Here is a 21,786-nt window from a genome sequence, read left to right on the forward strand (position 1 = left end):
TGTTAGGAGATGCTTTTTGAGGAGCATTTAATGCCACCCTGCTGGCTGGGTAGGGTTGGATTTATTTATTTTTGTATCCTTGTTTTCCTTAGCCACTGAAATGAGCAGGCATTTGGAGAGGAACGCTTACACTTACAGCTCAACGTATTGCAGATGGCATACTAACACAACTGCTCCATTCATGCTGTGATTGTCATTTGTGCATTGATTCCCCTGGATGCCAAGGGGCAGCATGAAAAGACCGATTCCCACTCCATCCAATGGAAATCTTATACAGTCGTACCTTAGTTTTTGAACAGCTTAGTTCTCGAATGTTTAACTCCCGAACGCCACAAACCTGGAAGTGACTGTTTCAGCTTGCGAACTATTTTTGGAAGCCGAACATCTGATGGGGCTTCTGATTGGAAGCTCCTGCAGCCAATCAGAAGCTGTGGATTCTGTTTGACTCCCAAGGTACGACTGTACAGTACTTTGTCTGAGTTCTGAGTCTTCACAAAGAATTGCTCTTCAGACCCTATCAGGTGTTAAGATAAGCAGAGGGTCCACCTTTGGCAGTTCCACCGTCCTTGGAAGTTTGGGTGGTGGTGCCCTTGTGGGGCATCCTCTGTAGCAGTTGCTAGGTTGTAGAATTCCCTCCCCACAGAGGTGTGTCTGGCACCTTCATTATATAGTTTCCCTCCTATGCGGAAGGCACACCTCTTTACCACGGCCCCTGACACCCAAGACATGCATTTTCAGGACCCACCCTAGTCTTGTGATTCTAATTTGTTTTAAGCTATTTTAGTATTTAATTTTAAATTGTTGTAACCCACCCTGGGACCTTATGGAAAAGGGCAGGAAAGAAATCAAATCAAATAAATAACAATAATTGTTTTCAAGCATGACTTTGTAATCTTGAGAGCTAGATACTCTGACAGTACTATGGCTACTAAGAATAACAAAGCTGAGAATCTCACTCTGCACCCAATACCCCTGTTCTGCGCATTCCCCAGGACTTCCGCCAGCCATGTTGACGACGCTAGAAAAAAGCCAGTTGTCTTTTGCATCAGCCTTTCCTCTTGCAGAGGGGTGGCAAGAGTTCACCACATAACGCATAGGCAAGGCAGATTAATTTCTGACAAAGCAAAGATGGGAATATTTGAACTTCAGCCCTGCTGAGAAGTTAACTGTTCAGCAAAGAAATATCTTTGAAAATAGTATGTTAAGCAAGTCAATAAAGGGTAATGTCCAAGCTCCATTAATTCAAAATTCAGTCAGAGAGCACTTATTTACCAAAGGTTTGGTGTGCATGGCTGGTAGGTTTGCAAGCCCATTAAGAGTTCACAAGCTACTCAATTCATGCAGGCAGGTTTCTGATAACAAATGGCAAACTCTTAAGCAAGCCTGTGAAGCTTGGGGTCCATTGCCTAGCTTGGGATTCAGCAGCTAGCTTTCATGTTTGTTTGTTTGTTTGTTTGTTTGTTTGTGTGTGTGTGTGTGTGTGTGGTAAAAAGCTTGGAAATCATTACGAAAACTCTAGGAAGCTGCCTTATACTGAGTCAGACCATGGGCCTAGCTTACTCAGTATTGTCAGCTCTGGACTGGAAGCAGCTCTCCTGGGGGACATTCCCAGTCCTACTTGGAGAAGCCAGGGATTGAACCTGAAACCTTCTGCATGTGAAGCGGATGCTCTGCTATTGAGGTAATGCTCCATAGGTGGCTTCGGTGCCCTGGTCTCCACCCAGTGTTTTTCTTCCATTGATCTTTGGTAGTCTTGCACAGTTCCCCTCCTAGTGGGCAGGTTTATCAATACTTCAGTCCCCAACAGGTCAGTCTTAGCCGTCTAGGTCAGGGGTCGGCAACCTGCGGCCAATGGGCCACAAGCGTCCCACAGGGTTCGTTTAAATGGCCCACGAGCGTCCCCCGAACTGAGCCGCCTGCTCGGCGAGCCCCCATGCGCTGTGCTAAACCGGCACAGCGCGGAGTGGGGACTCGCTTCTGTGGCACCGGAAATCGCATTTGCACATGCGCAGGTGCAATCCGGCCTGCAGAGCAATCTCCGCAGCCCAGGCGAGGTAAACCTTTCTGACCTCTGGTCTAGGTCATTATGCTGAAAGCAATGTGAGCTGGCACACTGTAGATGAGGTGGCTGCTGGCTGGGTTGCATGGTAGCAGCCCAGAGAATGAGCCCTGTACCTTTTAAATTCAGGTGTGGCTGCTTCTTCCTTTTGTTTTGTGGGTAGTGAGCAGACTTTGTTGGAACTGCAGAGGAGTGGAGGCTATACAGGAGACTTCTCATCTCCTGTGCTTGATAAGTTTAAAAGTAAATTCTCATTCTGTGGGTTAGAACCCTGCTGGCCCTGCTTTGCAGAGGAAGGAGCAAACACCAGAAAGTGTTACCAAGCCAAAGCCTGCAGGGAAGTTTACCACCCATCCTGGGTGGAAACCTATCAAGTGAGCCCAGTCCAAGAGGAATTCTGTTAGCATACAAGGCCATGCTGTCCAAAATAGCACCCTTTGGCCTGATCCAGCAAACTCCTCTTACGTGGTGGTATTAATATTATTAATTGTAGTCACCACTTTTTCGCAAAAGTGACTTAGAGTGACTTACAGAAGCAAACATTTAGAAACAAGTTTCAAAAACGATTTAAAAATATATATATAAAACAGTCACTCCTAAAATGTATAAAGGGGCAGATCCAACTCAGTCCCCACCCCACTACAAAAGATGAGCAAAAGATGAGACCGTAAACACACTACACCCTCCAAATTAGTTTACAGTTGCCTGCAAAAATAAGAATGGGAATCCAGCTTTTGTATAGCAAACATGTTAACGCCCTACCTGTAATCAGTTGCTGACCACCAGATCTCGCCTGTGCCTGCCAGTCTTCCCCTCCGTACCAGCTCTCAACTGTGCTATAGGCAAACAGTGCAACTTTGCATAATTCTGGCTGCCCGATTAAATGTAGAGGAATTTGGGTTGCTTCAGTACAGAATCAGTAGCAACCCCTGTTCTGTGAAATGGAGGCTCAACGTTTTGGCTCAGTTCAGCTTCTGTGAAGATTGTGCACAAGGCAAAGGGGTCTCCCTTAAAATATGCAGGCTTGCCTTCTGTCCTACAGCAATGTCCTCTGTGAATCTTCCTTTTGAAATGAAAATAGACGGCAGTAACCTTCTCTGCTGGATTTTGGTAGCCTGTTAATCTCAGGAGGACATGCAACCTGCCACACACTGGAGGGCTTCGACATTTTATTGCTCCTGCAGTTGGGGTTTGTTTCTTTAAATGGGAACAGACGTGGTTGCATTTTCAAGGCTGCTTGTGTTTTGAGGGGGTGTAATTTTTATTTCGTGCAAAAAAAGAGATTTGTTTCTCTTTCCAGCCCAGCCCAGAGCCACCTATGGCGAACATCTGTAGTTTTCCTCCTTTTCTCAAATTATGTCATGTGTGATGGCAGATTTTTAAAAAAATCTTTAAAAATATAATTTTTTGCAGCATGTGGTTGATCAAGTGTGAGGGGCTGTTTGTTCGCTCCTTTCTCCCAGCTAGGCCGAGAATTCTCCTTGGAGTTACATGTGAAGCATTCCATGCTGATTAGTAGATGGTAATACATGGAAAGAAAAGGGTGAGACAGAGATACTTGTGTTCACATGAATATGGTCCGGTCCAGCCTGATTTGGTGAAGTTCTCTCTGCTCTAGCAGGGAGGAGGTGATGGAGAGCCAAAATCACCTTTCTTTTTCTCCCGTGGTGCGGTGTGTGCTGCATCTGATGTGCAGGAATGTAGGTGGCCACACTTCTTTGTCCACGCTTGCTGTGGCATGTGGCCTCTGGAGGGTTAGCTAGGAGGTAATGGCAAAAAAAGGCTAGCTACCTTGTTATAAGAACTGTAGCCAGGAAATGTATATAAAACATTTTGGGTCCTTAGAGGCCCTCCCCAGTGGTTAGGACTGCATCCTCCATATGGCTGATGGGGCCAGGCAGTGGTTGGCTCTAGGCCTGGACTTGGGGTGCTGGAACTGGGAACCTATCAGCCAGGCAAAGGCAAAAGGCTTGGCATTGGGTATTGATACCAAGCCTGCCCAATCCAGAGGCTTCATACTGCTTGCCAATTGCAGGGCTAAGTTCTTGCACATAGCTGTTCCCTTCTGTTCCTGAAGAGGGCTGTCACGTCTTAGTACACCCACTTCACACACAATAACTAACCAGGCTTGGGCCACTGAGATTCTCTGATAATGGTGACTTGGAAGCCCCTCGGTATGCTTAACGCTTGTACTAGGCTGAAATTTCCCTTCTGGGGAAGTGACAGGTGGTTTCTGAAATCAGGGGTGTCAAGGTCCGGCTTTTGCAAAAACCAGTAAAGGAACCATCCAGTACCCCAGGCAGATCTATCATTTCCACTCAACATGGACTATTCAATAGGATCAGATGCTGCCTAAGAGAATCCTCAGTTTGCATGCATTGCCTCTTTCAGGTTAGGGGCTCCCAGTGTAGGACACGCCCCCCTCCAAAGCAACATAAAACCTGCTTGCTGAACCTCTTTTTTAAAGATTGGCCGTGAAAAGATTCCCTGCCATTCCATTAAGTTGGGAGGATAACTTATTAAGATCCATCCAACATCTGTGAAATGAAATATTTCCTCTATCATTATGCATCCCCTCCTCTCCCCAACCCCCTGGGAAAATACATACTTCTTAATAGTAAAATTATTTCTGCAGAAAAGTGCCCAGAAGACTTTGTCATGATAATCACAGTGGAGAGAGCCACGTGTGGGCTATATTGCTTCTTACCAAGCTGTGTGCTACTGATAAGCATGTTTGAGGCAGTATATGACCTTTTTGTGGCAAAGGGTTAAAACAAAACAAAACGCAGCCCTTCTTAACTGTAATCTCTGATCTTTTTGTTGCTTTGAATGTAGTAGCAGGCCTTGTGTTTGAAAAGCAAGCTACCTGATGTGTTGGAGAAGTAGCTGTGAGGGTTCTTTTTTTTTTTTTTTGTTCCTGTTTTTTGAATCAGGTAGTTTGCTGCCGCACATGCATTATAATGAACTGGTGGGGAGGGAGGAGAACAGCCGCCAAAGCTGCTCTCTATATTAATGAGAGAGGCCCTAGCGGATTTCTCCCACTCCACACACCAAGCGGAGTGCTTGAGAAAATTATTTTTAATATTATAATACAAGTAGCTGAAGGGCCTGGTAGTTAGTATAGCGGGTTTGTTGCCTTTCATTTCCCTCACATCATCTTCCTCGTCTTCTGGCTTGCAGTTGCCTCCTTAACGCCTCTCTAGTTGCCATTGGCTTAGCTGCTGTGATGTCATGGGCATTGGGGCAGCCTGTGGGACTAGGTAGCTGAGAGTGGGGAAAACTGGAAATGCTAAGAGCTGAATCCTTGGGCCATTTGGTAAATTTAACCCCTCTTTGTTTATAACAGGATTCGGTGGGCTTTTGAATGGCATCCATTCAATGCAGATTGGTTGTGATATTTTGGTACCTTTTACCAAAGAAAAATAGGCGTTTGCTGCTTGTGTGGGTGATTCTGTGTTTGCAGCTGTCTACCGCTAAATTATTTTGAGAGAAGGAAATTTCCTGGTTCGTACATCACTTTAAACCATAGCTGAAATAAACTACGGTTTAAAGATGAACACCCAGTGTGCTAGGGCATGTTGCGGAAATTGTTTTGCTCCTCCCTTGCTGCTGCTGCGCTGCCAGGAAGCAAGCTAAGGGCCATCTTAACATTTCTTTGGAATTTGGGCTCATGGTTCAGTAGGAAACTGTTCTGGTGTCCTGGTTCAGATTGGGGGTACAGTCAGGATCGGGACTCCACATCTGTTTTTTCTTTAAAAGTGGCCAATTCTAAGCACTTTATTAAAAGTGTGAACATAACATGTAGTTTGGCTCTAAGTAGACAACCACCTGACTTTCCCAGCAACTCACTTCCTGTGTGTCACTCTCTTGAGTGTGCAGGTGCATGCACCTAACTTATATCTCAGTTCTCACTACAACAACCCTGCTAGGTAGGTTGCAGGGCGCAATTCTCTCCCCGATGCTTTTTAACATCTTTATGCGCCCCCTTGCCCAGATTATCCGGAGCTTTGGGCTGGGCTGTCACCAATATGCTGATGACACTCAGCTCTATCTGCTGATGGATGGCCACACCGACTCAGCCCCGAACACACTGACCAGATGCTTGGAAGCTGTGGCTGGATGGTTTCGTGGGAGCCGATTGAAACTAAATCCTTCGAAGACAGAGGTCCTATGGCTGGGTCGGGATGGCATGGGGATGAGGGACCAACTCCCTTCTCTTGCGGGGGCCCAATTAGTGCCATTGCCTTCCGTTAAGAGTTTGGGTGTAATCCTTGACGCCTCCCTTTCCATGGAGGCGCAAGTTACAGCAACAGCCAAGGCGACATTTTTCCACCCTTGCCGCATCAAGCAGTTGGTCCCTTACCTTTCCCGCCCCAACCTGGCCACAGTGATCCATGCGACGGTCATCTCCAGGCTTGACCACTGTAATTCGCTCTACGCGGGGCTGCCCTTGAAGCTGTCCCAGAAACTCCAGCGGGTACAGAATGCTGCAGCGAGGCTCCTCACGGGGTCTCTGCCATGGGAGCATATTCACCCAGTGCTTTTCAAGCTGCACTGGCTCCCGGTGGAGTACAGGGTCAGATTTAAGGTGCTGCTTTTGACCTTTAAAGCCCTTCATGGCCTAGGACCCTCGTACCTACGGGACCGCCTCTCCTGGTATGCCCCACGGAGAGCCTCAAGGTCCATAAATAACAACACCCTAGTGGTCCCAGGCCCTAAGGAAGTTAGATTGGCCTCAACCAGAGCCAGGGCCTTTTCAACTCTGGCTCCAGCCTGGTGGAACGCTCTGCCTCATGAGACCAGGGCCCTGCAGGATCTGATTTCTTTCCGCAGGGCCTGTAAGACAGAGTTGTTCCACCTAGCCTTTGGCTTGGAGCCAATTTGATTCCCTCCCTCCCTCTCTTTCTTTTTTCTTTTCCTTCTCCTCCTGCGATGAGGCTACATTTTAATATTTTAATGTTCCATTATTTTAATATTGTATGTTATTTTTGTTTTTAAGTTGTAATCATTCATCTTGTTTTTATTATTGCTTGTAAGCCGCTCTGAGCCCGGCCTTGGCTGGGGAGGGTGGGGTATAAATAAAAAATTATTATTATTATTATTATTATTATTATTATTATTGCCATCTGTTGGGTCTGAGCTAAGGGCTTCTTTCCCTGTAGGCTGTACTACAGTGTACCAACTGCAGCAAACAACTGAGTTCATTAGCAAATACAAACTGCTTTGCTCAACTCATCCTCCTCCCCTCTGCTTTTTTATTTTTTACAGGGTGAAAAGGTAAACTTTGAGAAATTCAAAACCTGGCTGTGGCAAAATAAAGAGGCCTTCACGTTTTCCCGCTGGCTGCTCTCAGGGGGAGTGTATGTCACGCTTACGGATGACAGCGACACCCCGACTTTTTATCAAACCCTTGCTGGAGTCACACACTGTAAGTAACACTTGTTCTCAAGGAATTGCCTTACTTCCTGTTATCTTTTGTAGACTCTGCCCTGATTTTACTGACATTGTGCCTCTGCAGCTTCTCCTTGGGGATTGTTCAAGAAACACATCCTTTTTTCTTGCACAACAGCTTAGTTACTGTGGCAGCCTTCTACAGTTGCCTGGACCAGTTGAGTGGAAACCTGTAGCCTTACAGAGGCTGCTGGACTCCAGCTCCCATCATACTTAGTCATTGGCCATGCTGACTGGTTGCTGGGAACTATAGTCCAACAACATCTAAAGGGCCACAGGTTCCCCATCATGGGCTTGTTATATTTTGCTAATTCTCAAAATGGTATGTTCAGTTGTGTTAGGGAAATCGATTTCTCAGAGGCATCCACTCAATCCTTGTAGGAAATGGGATCCCAAGCCTACGGCCCCTGGCTTGGGTTGATAACTTCTGTGTTGACTTAATGGGGTGTCATGTGTTGCCCTGGGATAGGGATGGGGAATTGGCAGCCCTCTGGATGTCGTTGGGACTCTGGTTCCCATCAGCTGCAGCCAGCATGGCCAGTGGTGATGGGAGTTGTAGTCCAACAACATCTGGAAGGCTGCAGGTTCCCTATCCCTGTCACATGACATCCAAGAATGTAGGAAGAATTGAGGCAGCTTGCTTTCATACTGGCATATATTGCCACCTCATTTATATTATTTATTTATTGATATCCTGCCTTTCCATCAAGGAGTTCAAGGAAGTGTACCTGATTCTTCACCCCCTTGGTATTCTCGCAACAACCCTGTGAGGGAGGCGAGAGAGAGAGAGAGAGAGAGAGAGAGAGAGAGAGAGAGAGAGAGAGAGTGTAACCGACTCATGATCTCCCAGCAAGTTTCATGGCTGAGTGGGTGATTTGAACTTGGGCCTCCCTAGTTCTAGTCTGATGTTCTATCTTCTGCCATACCACAGAGGCTCATCATAATGATTGGCAGATGTCTTGGTATTTTGGAAGGGGATATTCCCAGCTTCCCATTGGCTGATTGTTGCCAGTCCAGTGACTGAAGAAGAAAACAATATTTGGAATAGCTGAGCATCTTTATGTTTTTTCCCTCTTGCTTCTACACTTCCTCTTAGTATGGTGCTTCATTAAAGAGGAGTCATCATGTGTAGATCTCCCTCCCTCCAGTAGATATGTTCACCTTGACCAAAACACTGGGCTTCATAGATCTCCTTCACACAGGGCATATACATTGTTGGCATCTGTCTGTCTCGAGAGACAATGGAGTGCGCCTCTGAGGGTGAAGTCAAACAGCTGCGTTAACTGCACCAAAGTGACCTCTTCAGGGTGCAAGACTGGGCAGTGTGTATGGAGGTTCTGGGCTTCTTAGACAACAAGACCCCCCTTTTGGCCTTGCTGGTGTGGTTCAAAGGAAGCCGGAGCAAGACATTTGGCACCAGCTTGGCTGCAGGAGTTGCTGGAAAGAGGTGTACAAGGCGCCATCCAAGGCGTCTTACGGACTCCACTCGGGATTTATGTAGGGTTTACTCCGTAGCCTTTTCTTCTCCCAAAGATACACAGGGCAAGCAAGCAATGCATCAGCCTATCTCTATCATCCTGTGGAGCTTCTTGGTAGATACTGAATAAATCCAATTATGATTCTTCTACCCCATCCCTTAATTTTAATACAGTCACTTGAGACTTCCAGATTTCCTTGTTCACACATGTTGACATTTTTAGCTTCCCAGGCCCACGATATTGATGCTTAATTGTCTTGTTAGAAGAAGGCCAGAGCCCTCCATTTTTATTTTAGAAGGGAACATTGGAAAACTGATTATTTTGGGTTTGCGCTGTTGGAGGCATTTTGGAGGCACTGCTGGTAAAAGCCAGGAGCACTTTTATAGCTCTCTGAAATATCTGTATTTGCCGTGGGATTTACAGTCTGTGCTGGCTGTTTCAGCAAGAATTGTAAGTGCTGTGAAACAGAGCGATTTGTTTTGGAATTTATGAGGCCAAGGAAATGAGGAAACAAATAATTCCTAGGTGGCTGGCTCACATTCTTAGGTTCTCATCTTTTCTATGCCCATTTTTTGGGAATTGATCTGTTTTTAATTTAGAATCAGTTTAGTTTTTGCAGTTTGCCCATGTGAGAGATGAGCAAATGAAGGACAGGCTCTCAACCCCTTGAAATAGCTGTTTGACCTCTATATGAGCCTGTTCGAGTTTGCATCAAGAATGCCTAAAAGGTTTACTCTCACCTTCAATACCGTTGACTGTGTCTTTCACAGCAGGCTGGCCAACCCCACCCATCGGGGTTATATTTGATGTAATTTCTATTTAGAGTGGACCTGGTGAACTCAGTGGACTAGTGTTAGACATACCCATTAATTTCAGGGGTCTACTCTGAACAGGACTAAGGTTGTATACAACTCTGTGCCACCTTTCCACAAGTTTACCAGAGAGCCATTCCATCACATTTTTGCATTCATCTGCAAATTTTCTTAAGGATTTTCATGAATGCTCTTATTTAAATGCATATTCCCTCTGAATATGCACTTAGGAATATATTTTCTGTGAACAGTGAACAGTATTTCACTGTATTTTGATCTGCGTTTTGAGCTGTACAATGACTTTGATATTGTGTTCTTTAAATTGCTGTTACCTTCCCTGGAACCTTGTGGTGAAAGGTAAGCAAGAAATGGAATGTCTAATAAAGAACATTCTAGGAGTGGCTAACTAGGTTTCAATCGACAGATGACTCTGAGCAGCACTGGTTAGGGCAGATGAAGTCACTGTGTATCACAATTCATGAAGATATTCTTCAACTATTCTTAGTTCATCAACCTTTCATTAGATTACTGTCTCATGATAGTACTGAGATGGTATCTCCAGGTAGAACTGGGGAAGGCTCCCTCTCTGAAACGCTGGAGAAACGTTGCCAGTTAGGGTAGCCAAAGAAGTGCCCTCCAGCTCTTGTTAGACTACAGCTCCCATCATCCCTGACCATTGTCCATGCTGGCTATGATGGAGAGGATCTGAGGACACCAGTTTGACTACCATGCTGGCCAAATCTGGCCAATGGTCTGTCAATGATGTGGTTCCAGCTTCATGATATAGCTCATCTGTCTGCAGGGTGCTCAGCTTCTGTGACAATATATCCTGTCCCTCTCTCCAAGTCATTACCTGGGGAATAGAACGACCCCTGAAAATGCAGAAGTTGACTGCCCTTGGTGTGGTGTCCTTTTTTAAAGCAAAAACTGGGGAAGAGCTAAAAAATGACCCCCAGATATTTATCATGGCCTGTTTTGTGAATGGCATAAGCTAGTTGCTAAGCAACTGCTGCTAGCCCCCCCCCCAAAGCTGCTGCGAGAGTTTCTTATCTAAGGTCACGAGGGGCAGCGACGAGGCAGAGTCTCCCCCCACCCCCATCCTTGCTTTGCTTATCTATTATACCTCCGCTGATTTCCCTTGTGGTTGTGAAGGTCATTAAAAAATGTCACTTTACAAGAGGCACAAGGCAAATTGAGCAGTGACAGAAAACCAAAACAAGCCGGGATGCCTGGAGATTATAGTGTGGGGGGTATGGACAGGACGTTGGCCCAAAGGCAGTGGATGGCTTGAGTGTTAACATAAAAAGGCTTCTCCTAGAGAGCAGCAGCAGGGCTTGGAGCCAAGCTGGTTGAGCTCTCAGCCTTCCAGTTAGTAGGCACCTGGATGGCAAGAGACAGCATGGATCCTTCTGGACATGAGTCTTTCTCCCCCTACTGCAAGAGGATTGGTTCACAGTGTTTGCTAGATTGTCTTCTGCCGGGAAGAATAAAAATCTGTAAATTTTGTATAAAATGTAGATGTATATATACATGAGCACAATCATGATCACCATTAGGAGAGATATTTTGGTGCCTCTTTAAGATGGTCTCCATGTACCCTGAGCCCTTGCAGATAGTCGCTTCCATAAATCACTGTAATGGTGAAACATTGTGCGGGTCATTTCTGCATTATGACTTTCATGGCTGGAGATTCTTACTAAGATTTGATAATTTAATCCATTTTCTGTATTTGTACACTGACTTGTGATGCCGGGTTAAAGGTGGTGGTATAAGGTGAAAGGTCGTATTTGATGCCAGGTGTGTCGCGGCCAAAAATTTGGTTGCAAAGGAAAAGTTGGGAGCATTAAAAGCTTTGCTCCTTGGCAAGTGAGGCTCTCTGTCAGTGCTCATTGGTCTGCACTGTGCCCAGCGTCACATACAACAAGCCCCTGTATGGATCAGCTGCATTGCAGAGTTTCTGGGAACTCTATAGCGTAGCCAGTCTCTGCCCAAAGCAGGGCCTCTAGTAAGCATTGGTCAGCTGATTGGCACTTGTAGCAATACCCACAAAGAAAGGCTTTGTTTGCTCATGTGGTTTGATCTGAAACCTGCAGGTAAAAGAAAACGCTTCACCTGGTGTAATGGTGATATCAGGTGGGAAGCTCTACCTGCCTGTCAAAATGGATTAGGGGAGGTCTGGATCAGTTGTTTCTGGCTGAATTTTAGGAAACTTTGGGACTTTGAGAATCAGGATCTGCTATGGCTTCTTTTTACCATTTTAGTGAAAATGCCAGAGCTCACTGGCACAAGTTAGTTCATGGCATGATGTAAATCAAGGATGAGGAAACCTGTGGTCTTTCAGTAGTGTCTGGACTATAGTTCCCATCATTCCTGATCATTGGCTGTGTTGGCTAGCGCTGATGGGAGTTGGAGTTCAGCAATATCTGGAGGACCACAGGTTCCTCATCCCTGATTTAAATCAAGTCAGGAACTATGTCTTGCTGGTTTTTCTGTCAAAACTATTTGGCAAAGCCATGAAAAATAGCCCTGGTTAAAAATAGGCAAATGTTATTAACTTTGATTCAAGGGAGAAGACAGCAAGCGTTTACTGTGAAGCTCCAGTGGCTCCATTTAAATTAACTTAATGAGCCAAGATATCGAGGAAACACTAACCAAAAATATATATTATTCCTCCCCCCCCCCCTTGTAAATAACATTCATGTTGGAAGGCAGATGACTTTAATTATGTTTCTCCCTGGCCTAAAATTACAAAGGGAATTTTGAAGTGTCACACCAAGTTGCACACACTTGCCATTTTTAATCAAATTCTGTTCCATTTCATTTAAACCATAAATATTCTTCCAGGGTAGCTGCTGAAGTTGAAAGTTAGTGTAGCAGTTTTTGCAGCTTGGGCTTGTTTTTATGGCTTTGATTTTTGTGAGATAGTAAATTAACTTTTGGCACACTTCCCTATGTGTTAACTGTTAAACGTTTTAGCCAAGGGAAAGGGAAGTTGTCTTTAATTGGGATATTTACAGGGTTCTCAGCATAATGCACTAAAAAATAAAATTTTGCAATGAAAGGTGATTTCTGCCACTGGTAATATACTGTGCAAATCAGATTTGTGTCAGGTGTCTTGTACTGATTGATTTTGTTTAATCATTAGTAGGGAAGGGATTCAGGATACTGAAGTCTTTCCTTCCAGCAGCAGGAAAATTTATTCAGCCACCCCTCTGAGCTTATCTGTTCATATGAATTCAGAGTATAAATTAGAAAGACTAGAAATGTTTTTTTTAAAGTAAAAAATGGAAGGTTAATACCATGAACCTTTTCGTTTCTCACAACTGATGTGATGCACATTAATTTAATTTTAGATGATAAGCCTCCAGGTAGGGACAAATCTACATTCATTTTAATTTTTTCTGTCTTACTGTTCCTCCCTAATAAGATCAGAGTGGCTTACAGTAAAACATGGTCAAAAATAAATCAACCGCAGTGCCTAGCCTATAATGATATTGTGTGTCTCTGTGTGTACAGACTGGTTCAGGCAATCATATCTTGGCTTAATACACAGAGATATGAACAAGCCTTCCGGGTGTGTACACATCCCTTTGCAGCAAGAGCAAACTAAACAGATTGTCTTCTATTAACCAGAGTTTGGTTAATATCTGAACTGGAAAACAGTGGCTTTGGAACAAGCCAGGATATGAAGCCAGCTTCAAACCATGGCTTCCTGCCTTGGCTTCTTCTGAAGCTATTCACCATACTATATTTCAACATATGCTGCTGTTCAAAACCAAAGGGCTTCCTAAAGCGGTTCAAAATCAAAAGGTAATGAATAAAAATAGGGTGACAGTACAGCATCATCAAAATACCATCACTAAAATCACATGTAAATAAAACATTTAAAAATATAATACGAACAGAACAGAAAACAAAACAAATAAAATAAGTCAGTCTAACCATAGTTTCCTGGTTTGGACATAGCAGGAAGTGATGATCCCAGGTTTGTCAGTGTTAAAGCAAGGATCCAAGAGGCTGCATTCTGAGTCAAAAGGCTCCTACTGAGTCCAGTGGGACTTACACCCATGTAATCACTTACAGCATTACAACTGAGGTCTTCATGAAATTGCACCCTAGGAGAGCACACTTCCTTTGGTTTTAGGTTGATGTCACTTCAGAAGACATCTTTCCCTTATGTCCAAAACAGGTGAGACTCATGTTTCTAAGGTAGCATTTCCCCCCTGCAGTTTTTATAAGTACTTGTATTTAAAAAAATAAACTTAATTAAAAGACCTGCTGGCTGATTAATTTGAGGATACTTTTATTTGATTCAAAGAGATTGAAAGTTGCAGCTCCAAAACACGTGTGTGTGTGTGTGTGTGTGTGTGTGTGTATGAGAGAGAGAGAGAGAGAAGATGAAACACATACACATTGTAATGAATTTCTGAACAACGAACCTATAAATATTTAAGCCAAGCTCTGATTCACATATTCCTCACCGTGTTGTAAGCTTGGCTTCTAAAGAAGCTGTTTGATCACTTCTCGGACGGGGGAGCACATGGCTGGTGCGTGCTTCTAAAAACCCTTGGCTCAATTCCTGGCATTTCTGATGAAGATATCTCAAACGGCTGTGCTGAGAGAGACCTTCTGCATGACACCCTGGAGAGCTGATGGTGATCGGAGTAGAGAGTGTCAAGCTCAAAGGACTCAGTGGTTTGCCTCAGTAAAAGAGAGCTTCATTTTGTATGGTTTGCTGTGAGGATGTAATCCAGAAGTCACTATAACTCTGGGCAGAATTTGTGGGGTTATCCCATTGTGGGAACATGGCACCATTTGTCCATCAGGCCCAACACTGTCTACTCTGACTGGCAGCAGCTCTCTGAGGTTTTAGGCAGAGGGGGTTCATCACTACCTTATGGCCTGCTATCTGATCTTTTTTGACTGGAGGTACCACAGATTGAATCTAGGAGCTTCTGTCTGCAGAGCCAGGGGCTCCATCTTCCTCATAAGAGGCTACGTTGTTATGTGCTCCTTGTGGGGCCCAGCAGCCTCTCCACCTCTGCACAGATCACTGGTCCCTATAGCTCAATGTTGTCTGCTCTGACTGGCAGTGGCTGCCCAGGGTCATGGGCCAAGAGGGATCTTACGTATCGCCTGCTGCTTGGAAGAGATATTATCTGTGCAGCCGGGGGGGATGACTCTCCCAGTGTTATGAGTGAGACTTACAGCTGAGTGAAGATTTATTTTTTCACCAATATTTAGCTCCAGAGTGGGGTTTTTTAAAAAAAGTTTTTATTTCATTGCAATAAGAACAAATTAAAAAAAAAAGACAAAATAAAACACTGCAATACAAGTTCATGCCAAGATTAGTACAGATTTCATTGGTCCGATTATATAATCAAAGAGCCAAGTTTTAAGTTGTGTAATTCAGAGGAAAGTTGCAATATGTATTGCATAATTTTGATAGTGTGGGCAAGATTTTTCTCCTGCCCATGCATCTTTCTTGCAGCTACAGAATAGCTTGGCTCATGTTCTTTCCACCTTACCCTTTGCCCAATCAGTCAAAAGCAGTTGTGTTTTTCTGGGCAGAGGAGAGACTTTTGTACTTTATTTTGACCCTGAACGGGCACATTTGCCAGAAGCTCCCTGGGGTAGGTGTGCCCTGCAGACTATGAAGTCCAAGCCCTGAAATTATTGACCCGAAAATCTGGAGGACTGTGTTGAGGAGAGGGTAGATTTGCTTCACATTGTCCTTGTTCATCCTTCTGTTCATCCCCCACCCCAACCAATTGTCTTACCACTTTCTTTGTCTGAATTATCCCACAAAGCTTTTGACAGCAGACCATCTCTCTTAGTATTATATGATGCCGTTACCTGCTCCGAGCCAGCGGGTCGAGAAGGGCTGTAAATCTCAACTAAAACAAAAACAGCAGAGCAAGACGTCTCACTGTTGGGCTTAAACTGGGAGAAATAAAGAGTTTGTTTCCGTCAAGTGCTCTCTGGGAGGGCAACCGTAGCCTCCTTCAAGCCATTCTGAGTCATTAATCACTGCAAAATGCCTGTGTGGTGTCTCATGCCGCGGCGCTTAAATAACACAGCTAAGCTTAGCCTCTGGAGATACCTGCCATGGATGTGTACCTTGGCTGTTCAAAACTGGTAGGTTGGGCTAGATGTAAATTTTTGGAACTGGGAATTCATTTGTGCATTCAGGGAGCGGGGTGTCGGTTGGTGGTTCAGCATCAAAGACCACAGTGGAACTCACTAGGGTATCCTTAAATAATTTCAGGCATCCTGTTACAGTTCACAGAAAACTCAATTTTGCTTGGCTGGTGGTGCCTGGCTGGAAAGAAACTCGTTAGCCGCAATCCCTTTTGCCTTGAAGCATTCGTGTGGAGCGTTTTTTTAAATGACGGTATCTTTTTTCAACAGCAGTGGGCAATGTCTTACTTCATTTCTTACCGTGTTTCAGTCTCGCCCTTTCCTTCGCAGAGGCTGGATCTAAGCACACCAGAGAATCGCTTCAGTTAAATGTGTTGTAAACTTTGTATGAAAAACTGGGTTGGCAAAAATGGAACTCCACAGTGCCATCTGGTGTCACAGTGTTGTAATGCATATACAACACATATAAAGTGCCTTTTCTTTGCCAATGTAGCGGAGTCCAGAGTTTAGAGTAGCCTTCTCCAGATGCTTTGGAATTCCAACTCACATCAGCCCCAGCAAATTCACCAAGTTGGGGAAGGCAGGAGTAGGGTTTCTTCTCTCTTTGTCTTTCATCATTTTATCATTGAGATTGAATGGCACAGGGTCACCTAATGACCTTGGTGGTTGAATGGGGCTTTTAGCCCTGATCTCCTCAGTCCTGGTCCACACTTCCATACAGGCTTTAGACCTCTTTCAGTACAGTTTGGAATAGTCGGCTTGTCTGCCATTTCTGTCTTGTCACCTGGCACACTTAGTTGATGGTAATGCTGGGAATTGCTTAGTTCAACTGTTGCTTTAACCATGACGGTTTTAGGTAACACCAGGCATAGCACTAGACTCTTTATAGTTCAGCTGCAGAGCACAATGCAAAAGGTCCTAGGTTCAATCCTTGGCACATCCTGGTAAGGCTGGGAAAGGCCTCTTGCATGGAACCCTGGAGAGCTGCTGCCAGTCAGTGTAGACAACACTGAGCTAGATGGACCAGTATAAGCCAGCGTCTTACGTCCCTTTGTTCACACATCATTGTAAGCCATGACTTACTGTAAAAGAGCAGTATGTGAAAGCAGGCTGCTGAACGAATCCTGTTTTGCCTCCGCCCTACATGGATTTGAGAGCAATAAGCGATGAGCCTCACAATCCAATGCTCATGGATGGTTTCTCTTCAAACCACAATCAGTACATCAAGAGCAAAACTTGGCTGCCATCTGTGGTTTGTTTGGAGAGAAACCATGTGCGTTGGCTCACATGTAGTTTCCTTAATACAGCCACAAATAAAGTAATAACATAAAGTAGCTGCAAGAGGCAGCAGGAGCACCAAGCACAGCGATTGATCACTGCACATGATCCAAAGGTGTTTTGACTTGCCACCAGAATTCTCAAATTATTTATTTATTGGAAAGATTTTGTAGGCTGCTATCAAGCAATTTCTCCCCAGGTAGCTTTTGCAATAGATTACTGAAGTACATCTTAATACTGCCAGAAATGTAATACATGCTAATAAAACGCAAAGTAACTAATCACATCCCATCCGTCAGCAGAGAGGTGAGAAAATAAATGAATGAATGAATGAATGAATGAATGGAAGCATCCTTGAAGGAGAAGGCAAGCAGGAGCAGGTATGCTTTTTCTAAAGACCTCTAAAATGCACTGTAGGATTACAAACACAAGTCTATTACTAACAGCCATTTGTCTGGTCACCTGTGATGAGTAACAATCTTTTTCAGGCGATCAGGCATAGAAGCTCATATACCGGAAGAGAGTCCTTTTTCTTCTTAGCTCTTTGGTGCACCAAGTATTACTGATATAGACATAAGTAGACTAATAAGCTTTTTGTGGGGCCCCATAACTTACAATATATTGGGATACCTTTTCTCTTAAATGACCAGGTTAAAAGACCATAGGCGACTCCAAACAAGCAGCAGGCACCTTCATGTATGTGCTTTTGCTTGATAACATAAGGGAAGGGAGAGATGAAAGTGCCTGGGCAGGCTTCTGGCCCCAAGGCAAAACCCTCCTAGTGTGACATAATCTCCCATCTCTCCACCTTCTGATCCTCTTAGCTGCTGGGTCATTGCCTGTCACCTTAACTAGATCTTGTTGCCTCAGATCGGTTAACGGGTTGCCTGCTGGAAAGTGGCAAATGGCAGGATTTCTTCGAGATGCGTCCCCAGGATTGCCTCTGGGCCGAAAGGCGGCTTGTTTGGCGACATGGAGCGGTTCCTCTGGGTGTCAGGTCGAAATTGGCCGGGAACTCTCACCGCGAGAGTCGTTGATGTAGGCAAGGGGGCGGCTGAAATGATGGGAATATGGTATGCTGCGCCTGTTGTGAACCAAGGAGAATTGTCCCATTAGGTGGGTAAAAACATCTGAGTGGGGATTGGACGGCTGCGGGAGACTCTTTGGGGTCTGAGAACCAAAATAGCGGGTGGGGTGTGTGGAAGGGTGCTTCATAGTCAGAATGCTTGTAAGTTGGGGCAGAAGGGAGTCTACCGTATTGTAGAAAATTGGAAATTGCCTTCTTATGCCATGACTCCTCAGGATTCATCTCTACTTTGAGATGCTGGGAATTGAACCAGGGAACTTCTGCATACAAAGGCGATGTCTACCACTGTGTTCCTAAGAGCTCTAGACTGGGACAAGGGAGCAGAGGTTGTAGGAGTTAATGGTGTTGAAAGAAATGACTTGAGAGGCTTCAAAATGCTGTGTTTTTCATTTTGGCTTTCGTTACATACACCTTCATTGACTGTAGTCTGCTCAGATACGCATAGATAAAAGTTCAGATCAGCAGAGATGCTTAAGTGTCTTTTTTTTTATGACATTCAGTTTAGAATTTTTAGATGCTCCTACTGAGATACAGGTTGTTGACTTAGCCAGAGGCTTGTTGGAGCTGGGGACTTCATCCCTTAATGCTGCCATAAACTGATTTTCAAGGGAGGAAAGTATAAAATATTAAGCAGACTTGGTCTTGTTTAATAACATCTCTAATCTGATTTTTTTTACACAAATCCTACATAGAAACCACATCCTGGAATGGAAAAGACAAGTTTAAATCCGTTTTGCTTCTTTTCTGAGCTGATCAACAGCTGATGGATGACAGCCCTTCAGATTGCCTCTCCCCCACCCCCCACCCTTGTTTGGGTGTTACTGTATATTGCTTCTGCAAAGGAAAATGATGACTTATCTTTAGCATTCCAAGAAGGCTTTATCAGGATCTCCAACTGCATGGATGCTTCTAGTTGCATTCAAGCGAATATTTACCCACTCACTTTATCACGGTCAGGGCTGATGTTCATGCAGCCTTGAGTCAGAGCTTACACGTGCGCTCCGGCTTTTAAACATTACCTGCTCAGGTGAATGCCTGGACACAGCCAAGAATTTTGCAACCTCCTTTTGCTGGGTATATGTTTAAATTGAATTTATATCCTGTTTTTTAGGAGGCAACTTCTCACAAGGTAGGGTAGAAGGTGCACAAGGAAGCCACCAAAGATAATACAAAACTACAATTAAAAACCAAGGCGTGCACACCCAAAAGGCCTCCCATCCACTTTGACTTGCAGGGTGCATAGAGTATGTGGTGCAGATTTTCATATGCAGGAGAGCACCAAATCAGCTGTTTGTGAGGAAAGAAGATCTAGGCAGCTGCTTGAAGTAGAGATGGGGAACCTGTGGCCTTCTGCATGTAGCTGGGCTACAGCTCCCATCATCTCCAACCATTGGCCATGCTGCCTGGGGCTGATGGGAGTTGTAGTCCAATAGCATTTGGAGAGGCCCTGACAGCTGGGAGGTTGGTTAGAGCGGCAGCTGTGTCATGGACGCCTGCTTTGTTCATACTGACTCTTTCTGATGTGTGGTCATTGCTCAGTGTGGCTTGAGTATTCTGAATTTTGTATCGTATGCTTATTGTATTTCAATGCTGTCCACTGCTTTGGTATTTTCTTGTGGGAAGCGGTGCTCTTTATTTATTTGGTGTATTTATTATCCACCCTTCACCGAAGGTCTCTGGACAGGTTACAGCAGGATAAAAGCAATAAAAGCTAAATGATAACAAACAAAACTACCATCAGCTGATCTACAGAAAGTATAAAAGAAAATATAAAGTAGGGCATTCCTTAAAGCCTGTGTAAAAAGATATTCCTTTGCGTGTTTCCTGATTGTTAACCAATGTTAGGGCTAGGTGTACATCAGGAAGTAGTGGAGTTCCAAAGTTTGGGGGCTGCCACAGAAAAGGCCCTCTCAGGTGCCTCTGTCTCCCAACCTCCGAGAGTGACCGAAACACCAAAAAGGTCTCTCCTGCATACAGATAAGCATAATAAATAAATATGCACAACAGCTGTGGCTTATTTTTTGAAATAAAGCAGAGCATCTTGGAGTTACATGTTCATCAGCGAGGAATGCCACAGCTCTTTTAATAGATGATGCAAGAAGGCTAATCTGGAGAGGGCAGCTCTGTGAATGATGGACATGCTTTTGGAAGCAGTGTTATACCATTGTTTTGAGGACTGTTGAGACATTAATAATATGTAATTGGTAGGAGGTTATATGAAAGTGCACAGTACTTACTGGGTTGTTAATATGCCATATTTAGGGGCAGTAATTCAGTTTTCTTCTGCTATGACTTCATTTTTTAAAAGAATCAAGTTTCTAGACCTGATGACAGCTAGAGCAGAGATTTTTTACTAAGTGTGCAGTGGATACACCATACACAGCATTGAGTGCATTATTTGAAAGCCTGGACTGATGCACAATCTGTGAATTTAGCCTAGTCACCAATTCTGTTGTTGAAATTGACTGTTTTGCTAAATACATAATCAATAACTTGAATAAGAAAATAATTGATGTATGATTTTGAGCCACACGGTAAATGTTCTTTTCCCACTTAGTTGCAGTTTTTGCCTTGCAGAAAACAGCTAATCTCTTTCTAGGCGATTTGAGTCCAGTCAATAATACAGTGGACCTATTTGTCTGCCATTCTGTGAACGTAGCAGTTCTGCATTCTCATCCTTGTTAGCTATTTTTCTAAAGATGACTGCTTAGAAAACACACTTCATTTCTTTCACCTTGACTTCCAACAACCTCTGCTTGACAGAAATGCAGATAAAATACTACCCCTCCCCCCAAAAAAAGAGAGAGATTATATTGGCATAAGGAATTAAGATAACACTGAGGAAACCATTTCATGCAACACTGAGCAAAATATAACCCACTAAAGAACACAGTCTGTCTTTACGTTTTTAGATCTTGAAATGTTTTAGGATACTTAAGCTAGTTGCTGTGGCCATTTTTATAATTACTGTTTTCCTGTTCTATTACAGTATTTTATTTTTTAAAAAACACTCTTCCTCCCAACTCAGCCTAGACCTGCCCTGCTCCTTTTATAGACTGTTGAATTTTGTTGTGTTTGATCAATGAGAGTGAAGTAAAGGTGCTTATTACTTTCTAAATGTCAGCTGTCAGAACAATTGTGTGTTGTTTTTTTAAAACCGTATGCTAGCTCTTAAACTTGAGAAGCCAGTGAAATAGAACAAAACCTGCTAGAGACTTTGCTCAGAGAGGCGCCCAAGTCCAGCAGGCTGCACAGTGATGGGCTAATACCACTGGGAGTCACCAGTTTACCCCTTTGGTGTTTTCCCTTCTGGGACACCATTAGAGTAGCAACCACATGAAAGAGGCAGATGGATGCTGGAAGGGAAGATCTCATTGGCTGCAAAAAGGAAACACACCCAAGTGGGAGCTGGGAGGCTCTATTTTCGGGGGGTGCGGCATATTTCTTCTAAGGAATTTGAGGCAGCATACGTGGTTGCCC

General features: G+C 44.2%; 1 protein-coding gene across 6 annotated transcripts in view; it reads left to right on the top strand.

Moving 5' to 3' along the window:
* Positions 1 to 21,786, top strand: part of USP32 (ubiquitin specific peptidase 32) — a 122,531-nt gene that overhangs the window by 55,790 nt on the left and 44,955 nt on the right. For all 6 annotated transcript variants that reach the window (XM_083587381.1, XM_083587384.1, XM_083587379.1 and 3 more), the window contains exon 5: positions 7,328 to 7,487. In XM_083587381.1, coding sequence (XP_083443507.1) covers positions 7,328 to 7,487 — 160 coding nt within the window. The remainder of the gene's footprint in view (positions 1 to 7,327; positions 7,488 to 21,786) is intronic.

The sequence above is a fragment of the Podarcis filfolensis genome (assembly GCF_964270895.1).
Source record: "Podarcis filfolensis genome assembly, chromosome: 15".
Taxonomy (NCBI): Eukaryota; Metazoa; Chordata; class Lepidosauria; order Squamata; family Lacertidae; genus Podarcis; species Podarcis filfolensis.